This window comes from Cydia fagiglandana, chromosome 3 (assembly GCF_963556715.1).
Source record: "Cydia fagiglandana chromosome 3, ilCydFagi1.1, whole genome shotgun sequence".
NCBI classification, from domain to species: Eukaryota; Metazoa; Arthropoda; class Insecta; order Lepidoptera; family Tortricidae; genus Cydia; species Cydia fagiglandana.
Window position 1 is genome coordinate 14588082 of NC_085934.1, and position 14241 is coordinate 14602322.

At 38.4% G+C, this 14241-nt stretch overlaps 1 protein-coding gene across 1 annotated transcript; it reads right to left on the minus strand.

Annotated features, from left to right (window-relative positions):
* Positions 1–444: 444 nt before the first annotated feature.
* Positions 445–14018, minus strand: LOC134680156 (proteasomal ubiquitin receptor ADRM1). Its single transcript, XM_063539221.1, has 5 exons — positions 13652–14018; positions 13316–13533; positions 5630–5823; positions 4762–5003; positions 445–810 (listed from the first exon to the last, which is right to left on the minus strand). Exons 1-5 carry the CDS (start codon positions 13979–13981, stop codon positions 565–567), a joined length of 1230 nt encoding a protein of 409 aa, XP_063395291.1. The 5' UTR covers positions 13982–14018; the 3' UTR covers positions 445–564.
* Between the last annotated feature and the right edge of the window lie 223 nt (positions 14019–14241).

Below are 14241 nucleotides of genomic sequence, written 5' to 3' on the forward strand. Positions count from 1 at the left end.
TTACACACTATCGATACATGCGCCGCACTGCACCAAGGTCGCGGTGCGTTGCGGTATTAAGCCCGCTCCACACTCGTGCGCGAATTGCGGCGCGAAGCCGCGAACGCGAGTCGGAGTCGATTTCGCATATCAGCGAACTAGACTCCACACTCGCGTTCGCGGCTTCGCCCGCGCTTCACGCGCATAGTCTGGAGGGGGCTTTATGTTACGGCTTTTACAACATAAATAAGGACCCTAAGAACGACGAACTTCGTACATTCATACATAAACCCGCCTGTTCCTATCTCTAATGCACGCGCATAATTGTGTCGCTTGGTAAATCCATTCGACCCTCACATCTATCATCTATCCTATTACCTTTTCTTAACACCTAAATTGCATAATGACAGATGGATTTACCCGAATTTGAAGTTAAGCGACTCAATTATCTTAATAAAAACATGATTTATTGAATAGCCATTCTTTTATTTTCGAAAGCGACAAGTGAACATCAAATTAAAACTAAATACTATACGCAGTTCAACCGAAAGTAAATAATTTGCAGCACACATCACATTCTACGAATCAATCTAGCGACATGCCGGCGTCGCCATCTTTTTTGTCAGTATTCTTATCCTCTTTCGGCTTTTCCTCGGTCTTCTCATCAGATTTGGAGTCTGAAGAGGCGGAGGAGTTGTTCTCGAGGGCGCGAAAGAAGGCCTGCATGTCGCCGGTGTTGGCGGCCGAGGCGACCTCCGGCGAGAGACCGAACTGCGTCATCACGGGGCCCATCTGGCCCGAGTTCAGAGCTGAAGAGAACTGGTTCGCCGCCTGCAATCACATCGGGGTTATAAAGACTTATTCGGGCGGGGAATCAATCTAATCCTAAGCAACCCGGAGCTAATTTGGCTTAACTTTTCTTTGAGATATGTATGATAAAGGTCCTTAATTATATCAAAATATACAAATCGTTAATCGGTGGGAATCGAGGGTAGTGTAGGTTTTACAAAATGGATGCGTACAATGTAGGAGAGTATATTTGCAGGTACACTTGTGTACCTACATTTTAACATTTTTAGAATTGATACTTGCTTACAATGGAAAAGTAAATAACAGCTATTTGTTCAAGGAAGCGTCTCGATGTCACATTTTGACACTAATTAAGTTACAAGGTTGTGTATAGAGTGTTAGCAAAGATTCATTGATTGTCTAAGATATGTAAAACCTGCGAAAAAAACAGTGCCCTCGGATTTGTCAGCTCAAGAATATGGCGATGTACGGTGCCATGTGATTTGTGGTATCTGAATTATTGTCAAACGTTAAGTTTTGACAGCCAAATTTACCGCTTAATATAAGGAACCGTACATCGCCATCTACATTAGCGATCAAATTCGGAGCACGAATTTGTTTTAGATTTTATTCATCAATGAATCTTTAGTGTTAGAATCATACTGATTTATCATTATTTTAAACTTTCGTTCGCTTGTACAAAGCGATAAAACGGATTAATAATAATGTAGTAGCAGATAAGAAATTTTATTACAACACTTCACATTTTGCGCACGCCGGCCATGTTCTGATGTAGATTATACATCATTAACAACATTCAACAACAACACAAATTCAAGTACAATTTTGCATCGACTTCAGGAACTTTGTTATCTGCTTATCAACTACTTTTTGCGTTGGTGGTAAGTGATATTAAGAAATTTTATTATGATTACCAATTAAACATAAGAAATTAAACAACCCAGTGACTTTAGGCAAATATGCAATGAAGCCACATCAAAACCACCACCACACCAGACTCCATATATGAGCACGAATTAGTAGGAAGGTAAGGCAAGTAAAATACGCAAAAGGAAACATAATGGAGTAATCATCACACCGTAGGAAAGTTACGTGTTTCTGACGCACTTTGTTCAATAGGGATATCCTAACGCTCTGACGTTCAAGAAATAATGTCAAGTGAGCAAGTAGGTACTGCAATAAATACGTCATCACGTCGAGACCACTTGAAATAAAGGTAATCTGCCTCAATCGCGTCATTACAGGTCGTTATTATAGAAATATAAAACCGGCCAAGAGAATGTCGGGCCATGTTCAGGAGCTATTGCTGCTAGTGGGTAACAAACAAAAGGGAGTAGCTTCGCAGCATTTACTGAACCTATTGTATGTATGTACAGTTGCCTCCAGAAACTCGCGAACTAAATTGACATGAGTTTGACAAATAAAATGATACCAGGAATAGCAAAGAAAAAATAGGCAGGGGTATATGTCGATAAAATGATATCGATAAGTAAGATGCACTTACTACCCATGTGATAATTATAAAGGGGTCACAAACGATTTCGATTTGAATGAATGTGACGAGTAAAGTGGGTGGTTTGATTGTAAGATTGTGTCGTTACCAATTAAATCAGGAGGTGCGGATGTGAAACTGACAAATTTCAATGTTAAGACGAAACAGGAGCTGATTTTTAAATATTTTAGGTAAATATACCCATCTCGCTAACGGAAGCATCTCAAAAATCGAGGTTTCGTACTCGACTGTTTCCTCCTCCAAAACTTAACCAATCTTAACCAAATTTGGAAATCTAAATGATTATGAAATTATCTATGCCGGACCGTTTTGCTTTTTTGGCTAATTTATATCAGTTTTGAATACTACGCCTCTCATTGCGGCATAGTCAATGAGGCCATTATGGCCATTTTCGAAAGGCTCTAGCGCCTTAAAAAACAAAAATATCAAAAAAGCAAAACGGTCCGACACAGCTATTGACAATATTAAACTGTATTGAAAAAATCATTGCTCTAGCATCAAAACCCACGGAGGAAACAGTCGAGTACGTTTGTATGGAGATAGGACCACTCCTGTTGGCTCTTAATATGCAGGTTTGGGGGCAAGTTGTTTATATTGATATAGAGCTCGCGGTTGTCGCCATAAATCTAAAATTGGTGATATAATTTTATACAATGTGACCGGTAGATGAGATTGATCGATAATTAAAGTTAGACCAAGTAAAGTCTGCAGCGATTTTGATAGCCCACGCAGTGCAACTTTTATTTAATATGTCATAATTTCATAGAATTTTGACGTTTAAAATAATACTTGCACTGCGTGGGCTATTAAAATCGCTGCAGATTTTTTTGGTCTAACTGCATTTAGAATCTGACCCAATTGTCAACTTGAATGTCCAGTTTAGGGACTGGTCTTCTTTACAATCGAAACAATAGGGATCACCGAGACGATTTAATTTTTACGTCCACACCATACAAAATAAATGAGAAATCTTATCTTATTTCCCCGTCTGGGTCGGCCTTATTTGTATTTTGAGCCAAAATCACTGTTTCTATGTTATTACCTACAACTTGTTACTCTAGCTGTAAGGTTTCCTAACAAATAAAATAAATATAATAAAATAACTAGTGAAAAAGGGTACAAGTCTCACGCAGCTTAGGAGTAAAAGGGCACAGGTGTTACTTGGAACTTATACCCATTTACAACCGCGCTGCCCGAGACTTATACCTTTTTTCACTAGGGACACAGATTTATTTAATTACCTACAATATGTTTATCCAATATCCTTGTATCGATTACTATAAAATTGCACAATTTTCGAAATACCAAGTAACATTTGTAAAATAATTTAAATTACTTAAAGATACATTTTAACTGACCCCGCAACAGTAGCGCCGCTAGCGGTGAATTCTCGCGATATTCTCTAATTCAAACTTTTTTGAAAATATCGATATGAACAGCACTGGCCAAACTGTGGTATCATTTGTGCACATTGAGCTGTCAATTTAGTTCGCGAGATTCTGGAGGCAACTTTATGTCTTCTTAGAAAGAAGGGAAAACTGCGAAATACAAAAACGGGCGGATAGAGGGATTGACGTGATGAAAGTATAAATCCTATTGACTACGAAACGCTAAATAAAAAGATTAAAGGGACTTAGCCAGGAGTCTCTTTGTTTTTAGTGTTCCGTACAAAACTTTATGGGAACACTTATGGGATCACTTCGGTCTTGTTTTGCTTTATAATAATCACCATATCCAACATTGTCAATATGGGGGTGGGAATAATAATTACATAATATATTGATATGAGTTATATTAATGTGTGACATGCATGATGAGTTCAGAGTATTAGGTAAGCATATTGTGAGAAAGTTGTTATGTTAATTTGTCACTAGTAAATACTTAATTCTCCTCAAGTACGTTAATGATTATAAATTTGAACTTTTTGCGTTTCTAATTATTATATATGTACAGAGAAACATAAATAAAATATGCAACCATATTAAACTTCTTTATGTCCACACTGCTTTTTTACTACAATGTCTACAATACTTTCAATACATCTCTTCACTCTTCATAATTTAATTTAAAAATGTACTTATCTTTCGATTATCATGCTGAAAGCATTATTAGTCCAGTGAGAAATATACACACAGATGTACTTATTGATTTACTAAGCTCGAGAGCAATAAAAGTGAGTCATTTTGTATGGGATTTTCATAAAAAGTGGCTCATTTTCGTCGCTCTTGAGTGTGTGTTGACGTTTAATTAGGATGAAGTTACGCGTTAATGATATCGAAACGAGTCCGCTTTAAAACGAAACGGTAAAATTAAAATAAACAAAACGAAAAACCCTAAACCCGAGAACAAATTAGTAAACAAAGAGACAGAACCGAACCGCATGCAAGGAAAGCGTCACCGAGTCAGTGTCGCGACGGGCCCCGGGGGGCATGGGCATGGGCATGGGCATGGGGGTTCACCTGCGCGAACTGCGGGGAGAGCAGGGTGGTCCTTACATCGTCCTGCGCCTGGTGCGGCAGGTGCGGCTGCAGGCGCGCGGCGTGCGGCGGCGCGGCGGCGGCCGCCAGCACGTCGGGCTCGGCCAGCGCCGCCGCCAGGTCCACGCGCGGCGCCGTCGCGGCACCCGCCGTCGCCGCGCCCTCCGGCGCCGTGCCCAGACCAGAAAAGTAACGTTGCAAATCGGACAAGAATATTTGGCCACCTGCAAGGCGAAACCGTGATAGGGTGAGGTACGGCCGCCGCGCATAACAACCGTACGTTAAGAGTATTAGAAAACTTTAAATTTACCTCATAATCTCACGCGTGAGTTTTTCACGATAGAACTAGTTTTCTAACACAACGAATGGTTATTATGCGTGACGTCAAAATTATGCAGCAGATGTTGGGAAAGTTTATGATCTAGGTATGGAGTATGGACATTATCACAAAAAATGAAATTATAAAATTGTGTGTTGTTGGCTACAAATCAATTTTTTACTTACTATGTATTCTCTAGTAATTTGTTACGAAAATACAATTGTAAGATGTTCTACAACTTTACAAATTTAATACAAAAATCACAATAAAATCATTGCATTTCAATGAGTCGCAGGATAGGAAAACAACATCACCGATACGCCTCATGTCTTCACTAAGAAATGTTTATGGTTCATGAGTAAATTTAGTGGAGAATGCTTCGTTTAGACTTCAGAGCGCCTACCGCAAACATCGAAAACCTGAATCTGGGTCTCTATAGCTTCCGCCCGTTCGAGCGACAGAGGCAGATAACGTTTCGATTTACGTTATTTGCGGTAGGCAGGCCCGTGGTCGATCGAGCTAGATACTCACTACGGGGCTGCGCGCCGGTGGCGGGAGTGGCGGCGGCGGGGGCGGCGGCGGCGGCGGTGTTGGGCGGCGTGCCGGGCGCCGAGTCGCGCGGGCGGGCGGGCGCGCGCGGCGCCTCCTGGCGCGCGGCGCTGCCCCCGCGCGAGCTGCTGCCGCTGCCTGAGCGCGACCCGCCTGTGCCGCTGCCGCTGTTGTTCCTACACGAACACAATACTTAGGGCCGGTTGCACCAAACTGTTCGTATCGTTAAAGAGTTCGCTAAATTTTTATGTATGGAAAGTTTCATAGTAAAGCGCCGGGGCGCGCCGGCTGACGTTGATCAGTCTGTCATATGTGGTTGGTGCAACTGGTCCTTACTATTCACAAAAAAAGATAATCACACACCTAACACCTCATTTAGATAGATAGTATACTGCTATATTCTAGTAAAGCTTTTAGAAATATTGTAATCAAAATACAACAAAAAAAAAATTGATAGAAATAGTAGAAAGCCTTTGGACTGATCTAAGAGTCTTTGACATCTATACCGCTTTTCTGGTCATAGTAGAACCGCAAATTGTGTAAATATTTAAAAATGTCCCATCAATCTGAATGTTCCGAAACTGTTTCATTTGTACTTCATCAGTATAACCAGGGATATATATAACTCCGTATAAGATAAAGTCTAAAAAAAACACGTGCCTCGGAAATCAAGAAAAAGTCATTCTCGAATAGATGGCGCACACACCTTTGGCCTATTCTCGGCTAGATGGCGTTGACGACACCGTTTGATATTTAACAATCGTGTGTCAACAGATGGCAGTAAATGTACCGTGACTACAAAATTTACTTTGGCAATAGCCCTCTATACTATCTATTCTCTTTGGGGTCATCCATTAATTACGTCGCACGAATTTCTAGGTTTTTTGACCCCTCCCCCCCTCCTTGTTACACTTGGTCACATTTGGCAAACCCCTCCCCCCTAGTGTGACGTCACATTTTTTCTACGAAATCGCCAAATCGAATTAAGTAAGTACCTAAGTATTATTAATATTTCATCAAAATATTTTTGACGATATAAATATTAGTAATTTTATAACCCAAAACTGCTTAGGAAAGAAAATTAAACGAATAAAAAGGATTATCGTTTTAAAAACTTGTTATTTAAATATACAGTGAATAAAATAATTTAAATAAATTTTCGGTTACTGATGAAGTTAAAGTGACGTCACAAAGATTGTGTCTCCCCCCTCCCCCATGTCACAACATGTCACATTTCCTCGACCCCCTCCCTCCCCCTAAACGTGTGAGGTAATTAATGGATAACCCCTTTGGTATAACCAATAATTGTTTTATATTTCTGTATATACATATATACAGTGTAAACTCTTTATAACGTCTCTCGATTTAACGACAAACTCCTTAAAACGTCGAAATTGCTTGACTTTGGTTGGTTTACCTTGATTTCTATACAGTAATACACTCTATACAGCGTCACGCTCACTCTATTTAACGACAACAATACGTACACCGGTCAAATCTTACAATAAAAAAACAATGCGTGATGTAGTTCTGTATTTTTTGTATATTGTTTATAGTCATAGGAGGAATGTGAGACTATGTTTTGCAAGCAAAAAAAAGTTGTGCTCCCTGCGTAATTTGCAAAAAACTGCAAAAATTTCGCAGTTTTTTCACTTTTATTAAAAAATTATGGGTTTTTGGTCAAAACTTGCTATGTAATGTTAAAAGAACATTAAATTTGGAACAATTTAAGCCCATTTACAGCGCCGCATGTTAAATAGTTCATGAGATATGGAACTTTAAAAAAAGGGTATTTTTTTCCTTGGAATGAAATTTTTAGTTTTTCCTATATTTCAGGACAAATATCAGCACAACCGCTCATGCTATGAGATATATTGCGATGAATAAAGTTGTAGCAAACTTAATTACTTTTCATTTACGTGCATGAAAGGGTCAGTAAATTCTACAGTTCAATAGTTATCGTAAAAAAATGAAATTGCTATAATGAGGAAGGCAACTAATGTATTGTTTTTAAGGCATTGTCAAAATCCGTACAAAAGGCAGTACCATCGCCGAGAGTGCCATCTACGATTAACTTTTACCGGCCTTCTCGGATAGCAGCCGAGCGATGTTAGAGATAAACCATTTTTAAAATGCACTCCCCTCAAGCACTTCATTCATTCAGTAATGAAATCAAGATGCAAACTGTAGTTTGGCTTGTTTTTAGGCTCCACTTTTTGGTCTTAGCCATCGATTGTAGTCCACGATACCGATTCTTATTTAAAAATTAGTTCTGGTTTTCACCTTGTTTTGATACGACCTTGACGGTGATTGGCGTGGTGTTGACGAAACGCACCGGAATCACTGAAAGTCGTGTCAATAGATAACTAGCTGTCGCTTTTTAGTGCTCTTGAGTGTACTGTGAGTCGTGTTAATACAAGATCACGATAATATCCTATATCGAATATAACCACAACAAATGGATACATCAGAATCAGCTACCATTACCCACTCTAGGTATACGTTTGTGTTATAATCTACGGGTTTTAACTAGCAATATCCTATTACTACGAGTCTTAACTACATACACAGGTGTATAGATTGACAAACCAAATCGGGAATAGAAGAAGAACTAAACGAAACACGTAGTATGTACTAGTTTTTATTCAGTAAGGTATAGATAAGTGTGTGTTAACATGATGCATGATCTGCCAAGCCGGGCAGATTGCATACATTTGTTAGTTACTTTCTGGCAATGAGATATTCTTTTGGCATAATTAGTTAAACATGTTAACATTGAGATATATTTGGTTACGAATTACACATACCTTATACATATCATACCTTAGTATTATACCAAATAATTTACAAAATTTTAGTTATAGGTACTTAAATATCCAATTTGTAATTCAAAAACTTCAATATGTATTTGCCGTATTTTCTATTGACAAATTAGTCCAATTATTTTTATTTTTAATTGGTCCAGACTATAAATTCATTTGTACAGTAAATACTGAATTAGTTATTTATAGTCACAACCCGTGGATTGACAACTCACTGAGCAGTAGCTCCACATACATTTAGCCTTAACAGCCATTAGGAAAGAATTTGCAATATTACGTGTAAATACGGTAAACTACTGAAGAAGTTATAATATACTGGTAACTTGACAAGACTGAGTCACATACATGCCTATAGCACAAACATATACTTAGCGTGGGTAATGGTAGCAGATTCTGATGTATCAATTTGTTGTGGTTATGATATTATCGTAATCTTGTATTAACACGACTCACAGTACACTCAAGAGCGCGAAAAAGCGACAGCTAGATATCTAATGACACAACTTCCAGTGATTCTGGTGCGTTTCGCCAACACCACGCCAATCACCGTGAACTATCGTCCAGGTCGTATCAAAACAAGATCAAAACCAGAACTAATTCTTAAATAAGAATCGGTATCGTGGACTACAATCAATGGCCACGACCAAAAAGTGCAGCCTAAAAACAAGCCAAACTACAGTTTGTATCTTGATTTCATTACTGAATGAATGAAGTGCTTAAGAGGGGAGTGCATTTTAAAAATGGCTGATCTCTAACATCGCTCTGCTGGTATCGGAGAAGGCCGGTAAAACCTCATCGTAGATGGCACTCTCGACGATGGTACTGCCTTTTGTACGGATTTTAACAATACATTAGTTGCCTTCCTCATTATAGCAATTTCATTTTTTTACGATAATTAGAGAAGTGTAGAACTTACTGACCCTTTCTTGCACTTAAATCAAAGGTAATTAAATTTGCTACAACTTTATTCATCGCAATATATCTCATAGCATGAGCGGTTGTGCCGATATTTGTCCTGAAATATAGGAAAAGCTAAAAATTTCATTCTAAGGAAAAAAATACCCTTTTTTTAAAGTTCCATATCTCATGAACTATTTAACATGCGGCGCTGTACACGGGCTTAAATTGTTCCAAATTTAATGTTTTTTTAACATTACATAGCAAGTTTTGACCAAAAATCCATAGTTTATTAATAAAAGTGCAAAAACTGAAAAATCACCGAAATGTTTGCAGTTTTTTGCAAATTACGCAGGGAGCACAACTTTTTTTTGCTTGCAAAACATAGTTTCACATTCCTCCAAGGACTCCAAACAATATACAAAAAAATATAGAACTACATCACGCATTGTTTTTTTAGGAGATTTTTTTGTAAGATTTGACTGGTCTAACGGCATAAAACATTATTAAGAAGTACTTTCTATGTTGCCGAAATTGATAAAAACTGCAGCTGTGTACGTTTTTTTAACCGACTTCCAAAACCCAAAGGAGGAGGTTATCAATTCGGTTGTATGTTTTTTTTTATTTTTTTTTTTATTTTTTTTATTTTTTATGTTTGTTACTCCATATCTCCGTCATTACTGGACCGATTTTGAAAATTCTTTTTTTGATTGTATGTATATGCATACAGATTGGTCCCGTTTTTATCAAAACCCAGTTCTGATGATGGGATCCATGAGGAATCGAGGGAAGTCCTCAAATCTTAAAGGCATACATATAGCGATTTTTGGGTTTTTATCAACAAATTAAGCATATACATCCAAAAAAGTGACATTTGATGAAGTGGAACTGCTGATGATGATCAGAACGGAACTCTTCAACGACGCATAGTTCATGTTTGGCGATTTGCCCTCTTCGTTATGTTTGTTAAGCAAGTTAAGTTTTTAAGCCACATTTTTGTCAAGCCTGAGTTCTGATGATGGGATCCATGAGGAATCGAGGGAAGTCCTCAAATTTTAAAGGCATGCGTATAGAGATTTTTGTATTTTCATCAGAAAATCAAGCATTTTCATTAAAAACTGTCGCATTTGATGAAGTGGAACTGCTGATGATGATCAGAACGGAACTCTTCAACGACGCATGGTTCACGTCAGGCGATTTGTCCTCTTCGTTACGTTTGTTAAGCAAGTTTAGTTTTAAAGACACATTTCTGTCAAGCTCGAGTTCTGATGATGGGATCCATAAGGGAATCGAGGGAACTCCTCAAATTGTAAAGGCATGCGTATAGAGATTTTTGTATTTTCATCAGAAAATCAAGCATTTTCATTAAAAACTGTCGCATTTGATGAAGTGGAACTGCTGATGATGATCAGAACGGAACTCTTCAACGACGCATAGTTCACGTTAGGCGATTTGTCCTCTTCGTTATGTTTGCTAAGCAAGTTTAGTTTTAAAGCCACATTTCTGTCAAGCTCGAGTTCTGATGATGGGATCCATAAGGAATCGAGGGAACTCCTCAAATCTTAAAGGCATACGTATAGAATTTTCTGTATTTTCATCATAAAATCAAGCATTTATATTAAAAACTGTCGCATTTGATGAAGTGGAACTGCTGATGATGATCAGAACAGAACTCTTCAACGACGCATAGTAGGTACACGTTTGGTGATTTCGAATTTCGATTTTGACTTGGACTGGGACCCGGACTCGTATCCGGATCCGGTTCGGATCCGGACCTGGACTCGGACTCGGACTCGGACCCGGACTCGGACCCGGACTCGGACCCGGACCCGCACTCGGACCGGGACTCGGACCCGGACTCGGACTCAGAGACCCAGACCTTGACCCGGAAAACCACTATGATACCTAAACTAAATAAACCGCTATGATTATTACCTACCATAAAATGTAGGTATAAAGTATGATGATGCCAAACCCCTTCCGCTCAAACCCCCGTACAACGCACCGCATGCGCCATTAAGTGGGTTAGGTTAGGTTTGAACTGCGATCCTCACAGAACCGGACAAAAGTGGGTTAGGTTTGGTTAGAACTGCGAGCCTTACAGAAACAAAATGCTACTAGAAAAGTGAGTTTAATTTAGGTTCGAACTGCGATCCTCACAGAACCGAACTGCTATCAGAGAAGTGGGTTAGGTTAGGTTAGGTTAGAACTACGACCGTTACGGAAACGAAATGCTACTAGAAAGTACTGGTTTTACCTCCTTTTCTAACTACATAGTGCACCATCTACCATAATCTGTCACTGGGCCCCATAGAAGTCGGTTTTTTTTTCTTAAAAATTATTGTTTGCTGTTTTGTTGTTTTATTATCTAGCACGTGTTTACTTCGACTGACGTACCGGTGATTCTTTTCTTTTGTTTTTGTATGATCAACTTGCACATGTTTACCTCGGTCACTAGACTTTTGACAAGATTTTACACGTTATAAATTAATAGGCGTGTTATTTGTATGAAATGAATGTTCTCCTTGTGCAAAATGTGTCATAAGTATATTATAAACAGATATATTAGAATATTTAGAATAGTAAGATGACCTTTTTATTTCCCTCCATTTAACAACCACTCTCTATAACGTCGAAAAATGCGCAGTCCCTTCAGTGTCGTTATATAGAGTTTACACTGTATATTATTATATGTATATGTCTAATAAGAAACTAACTAGTCACAGACTATTATCACCAAACAAAAGTAGGTACCTATTTCCACTCAATGGATTCTTGATGACAATTTAACCTTTCAGGTTAAAAGCTATCTCCTTTGATAAGAAACAGATGCTCTTGAATGAGGGTATGGTAATTGACACCTACATGTAAGAATGGTAATAAAGCTTATTTCACACAGGAAGTTGAACAGATAATTTTTTTTTTGTACAAAGGAAAACACTCGGCATACAGAACATAAACTATTTTCTATGAGGATCACAAGACAACCTATGGGCTAAGTAGTTCGTTTGTGTGTTTGTAACATTAGAAAGACTATGTGCTCTTGACGAGTCTTAATTGAAAAATGCTTTTAAAAATAACTATTACTTATGAAAGCAAAGGAATATAAATAATATGAGTCGTAATAGTTACATATTTGCCGTAACTTACTTTACAAGCGTTTTTCAATAAAAAGTCATATCAATATTGTTTACCTTTTTTCTAATGCTAAAAAAGCGAACTATAGAAATATTAGAAATGTAAACAAAGTGGCATCCTAGGGGCTGTCCATAAATTACGTCATCGATTTTTGACCCCCACCCCCCTAAAATCATCCAAAACTCATGCTTGATTGAACTCCCCTATTTCCTCCTAAGTCATGCTACTATCATCCGATGTCCAGACCCCCTCTCTAATTTGAAATGACGTAATTTATGAATAGCCCCCTACTTATAATACTAGTGTTATGACATACCCATTTTGATACTTTCATTCCCCTGATTCATCTAGGATACTCTAGATATATACTCTTCATCTTAGCACTCTCCTATTTGCATCTTAAAGATACCTAATAATCTCTATGACCTTCTTAAAACTAAGGATTTCCATTTCATTATTAACACATTCAATACCACTAAGTGCTACGGGTTACGCTCGTAGCGCGTAGCCACGGTTTCGTCGTATGTAGCGCGTAGTCGCTACGAACAGTGTACCCAACAGTCAGTCAGTCAGTTGAATGTGTTAACAAATAGTGAGATCTTAATCCAGCTTTGATACATTGTCAGTAACTAAAACTAACCTAGAAGAGGCCTATGCCAAAAGACACACTAAACAGTGGGACTTTTTGTAGTTTACAAAAAATGATAATATCAATTTAATAACTGTTGTACCCAGGGATCGGAAATAAATGCCTAATATAGAAGTAAAACTAACGTATTTTAGAGTAGGCCAAGGCCAATAAAGGACTTACCCCATAGTTCCAAGAAGAGAGGACAATCCACCAATTTGTCCGACCCCTCCAAATAGCTGCATGAGCTGTTGCTGGGACATGTTATTGAGCAGGTTCTGCAGCTCGCCATCCTGTGCGCCGCCGCCACTGCCACCGCCGCGTCCGCCAGATGTTGGCGGGTTGTTCAGTGCCTCATTGATGCGACGGCATAGCTCTTCATCCTTATCTGTCTTAGGCTCCTGAAAAATTGTCAAATAAAGTTATTATTTATTACTTAGCTTTACAATATATTACGTTTAACGCCAAAATCCAAACTTTAATATTATAATCCAAAAGTATGGTAGCAATTGTACTCACCTGCATCCAAAAGAAATACTTCTTCGAAAATGACTTGAATTTCAAAACATACACTCGGCCCGTAGTGCATTCATTGACTCTTGCAAATTCGCAATCATCAGGGAAGATCAGGAGATCATCTTCTACTTCCCCAGTAGTACGGTCCTTCCAGCAGAAATGCATCAATGAGTCCTCACCCTGGTAAACGTATAGCAGGCCCTTCCTTTTGTCTGGGTGAACCATCCGACCTTTAAGCGTCATTCTACCGGCACGGAACTCTACAAGATGCTTATTTCCTCCAGAGCTCCCTCCAAGAGCCGATGTGTTACCAAACAATGCAGTTGCAGACATGGTGCTACAAAAATGAATATCAATAATATAGTTTTAAGAATTGCCTTCATAAACTAACAATTAAAATTAAGTTAAGACTTACAAGTAATGTTCACTTGCGTTTTATATTCAAAAACAAACTTAATTCGAGGAAGAATGATACGACAAAATTTCACTTTGGTAAAAGATGCGTGTTGCGTATCTTATGTCAACTGTCATCATATTAATTCGTTTTTAAACTTCAAATGGTAGTATTTTGGCCATTTTTCTGATATGGTATG

Coding starts and splice junctions, on each gene's coding strand:
- LOC134680156 (XM_063539221.1), bottom strand. CDS start 13,981: ATGTCTGCAACTGCATTGTTTGGTAACACATCGGCTCTTGGAGGGAGC. Junction 13,534..13,651: donor AGTATTTCTTTTGGATGCAG/GTGAGTACAATT, acceptor ACAATTTTTCAG/GAGCCTAAGACAGATAAGGA. Junction 5,824..13,315: donor TCTCTTCTTGGAACTATGGG/GTAAGTCCTTTA, acceptor GTGTTCGTGTAG/GAACAACAGCGGCAGCGGCA.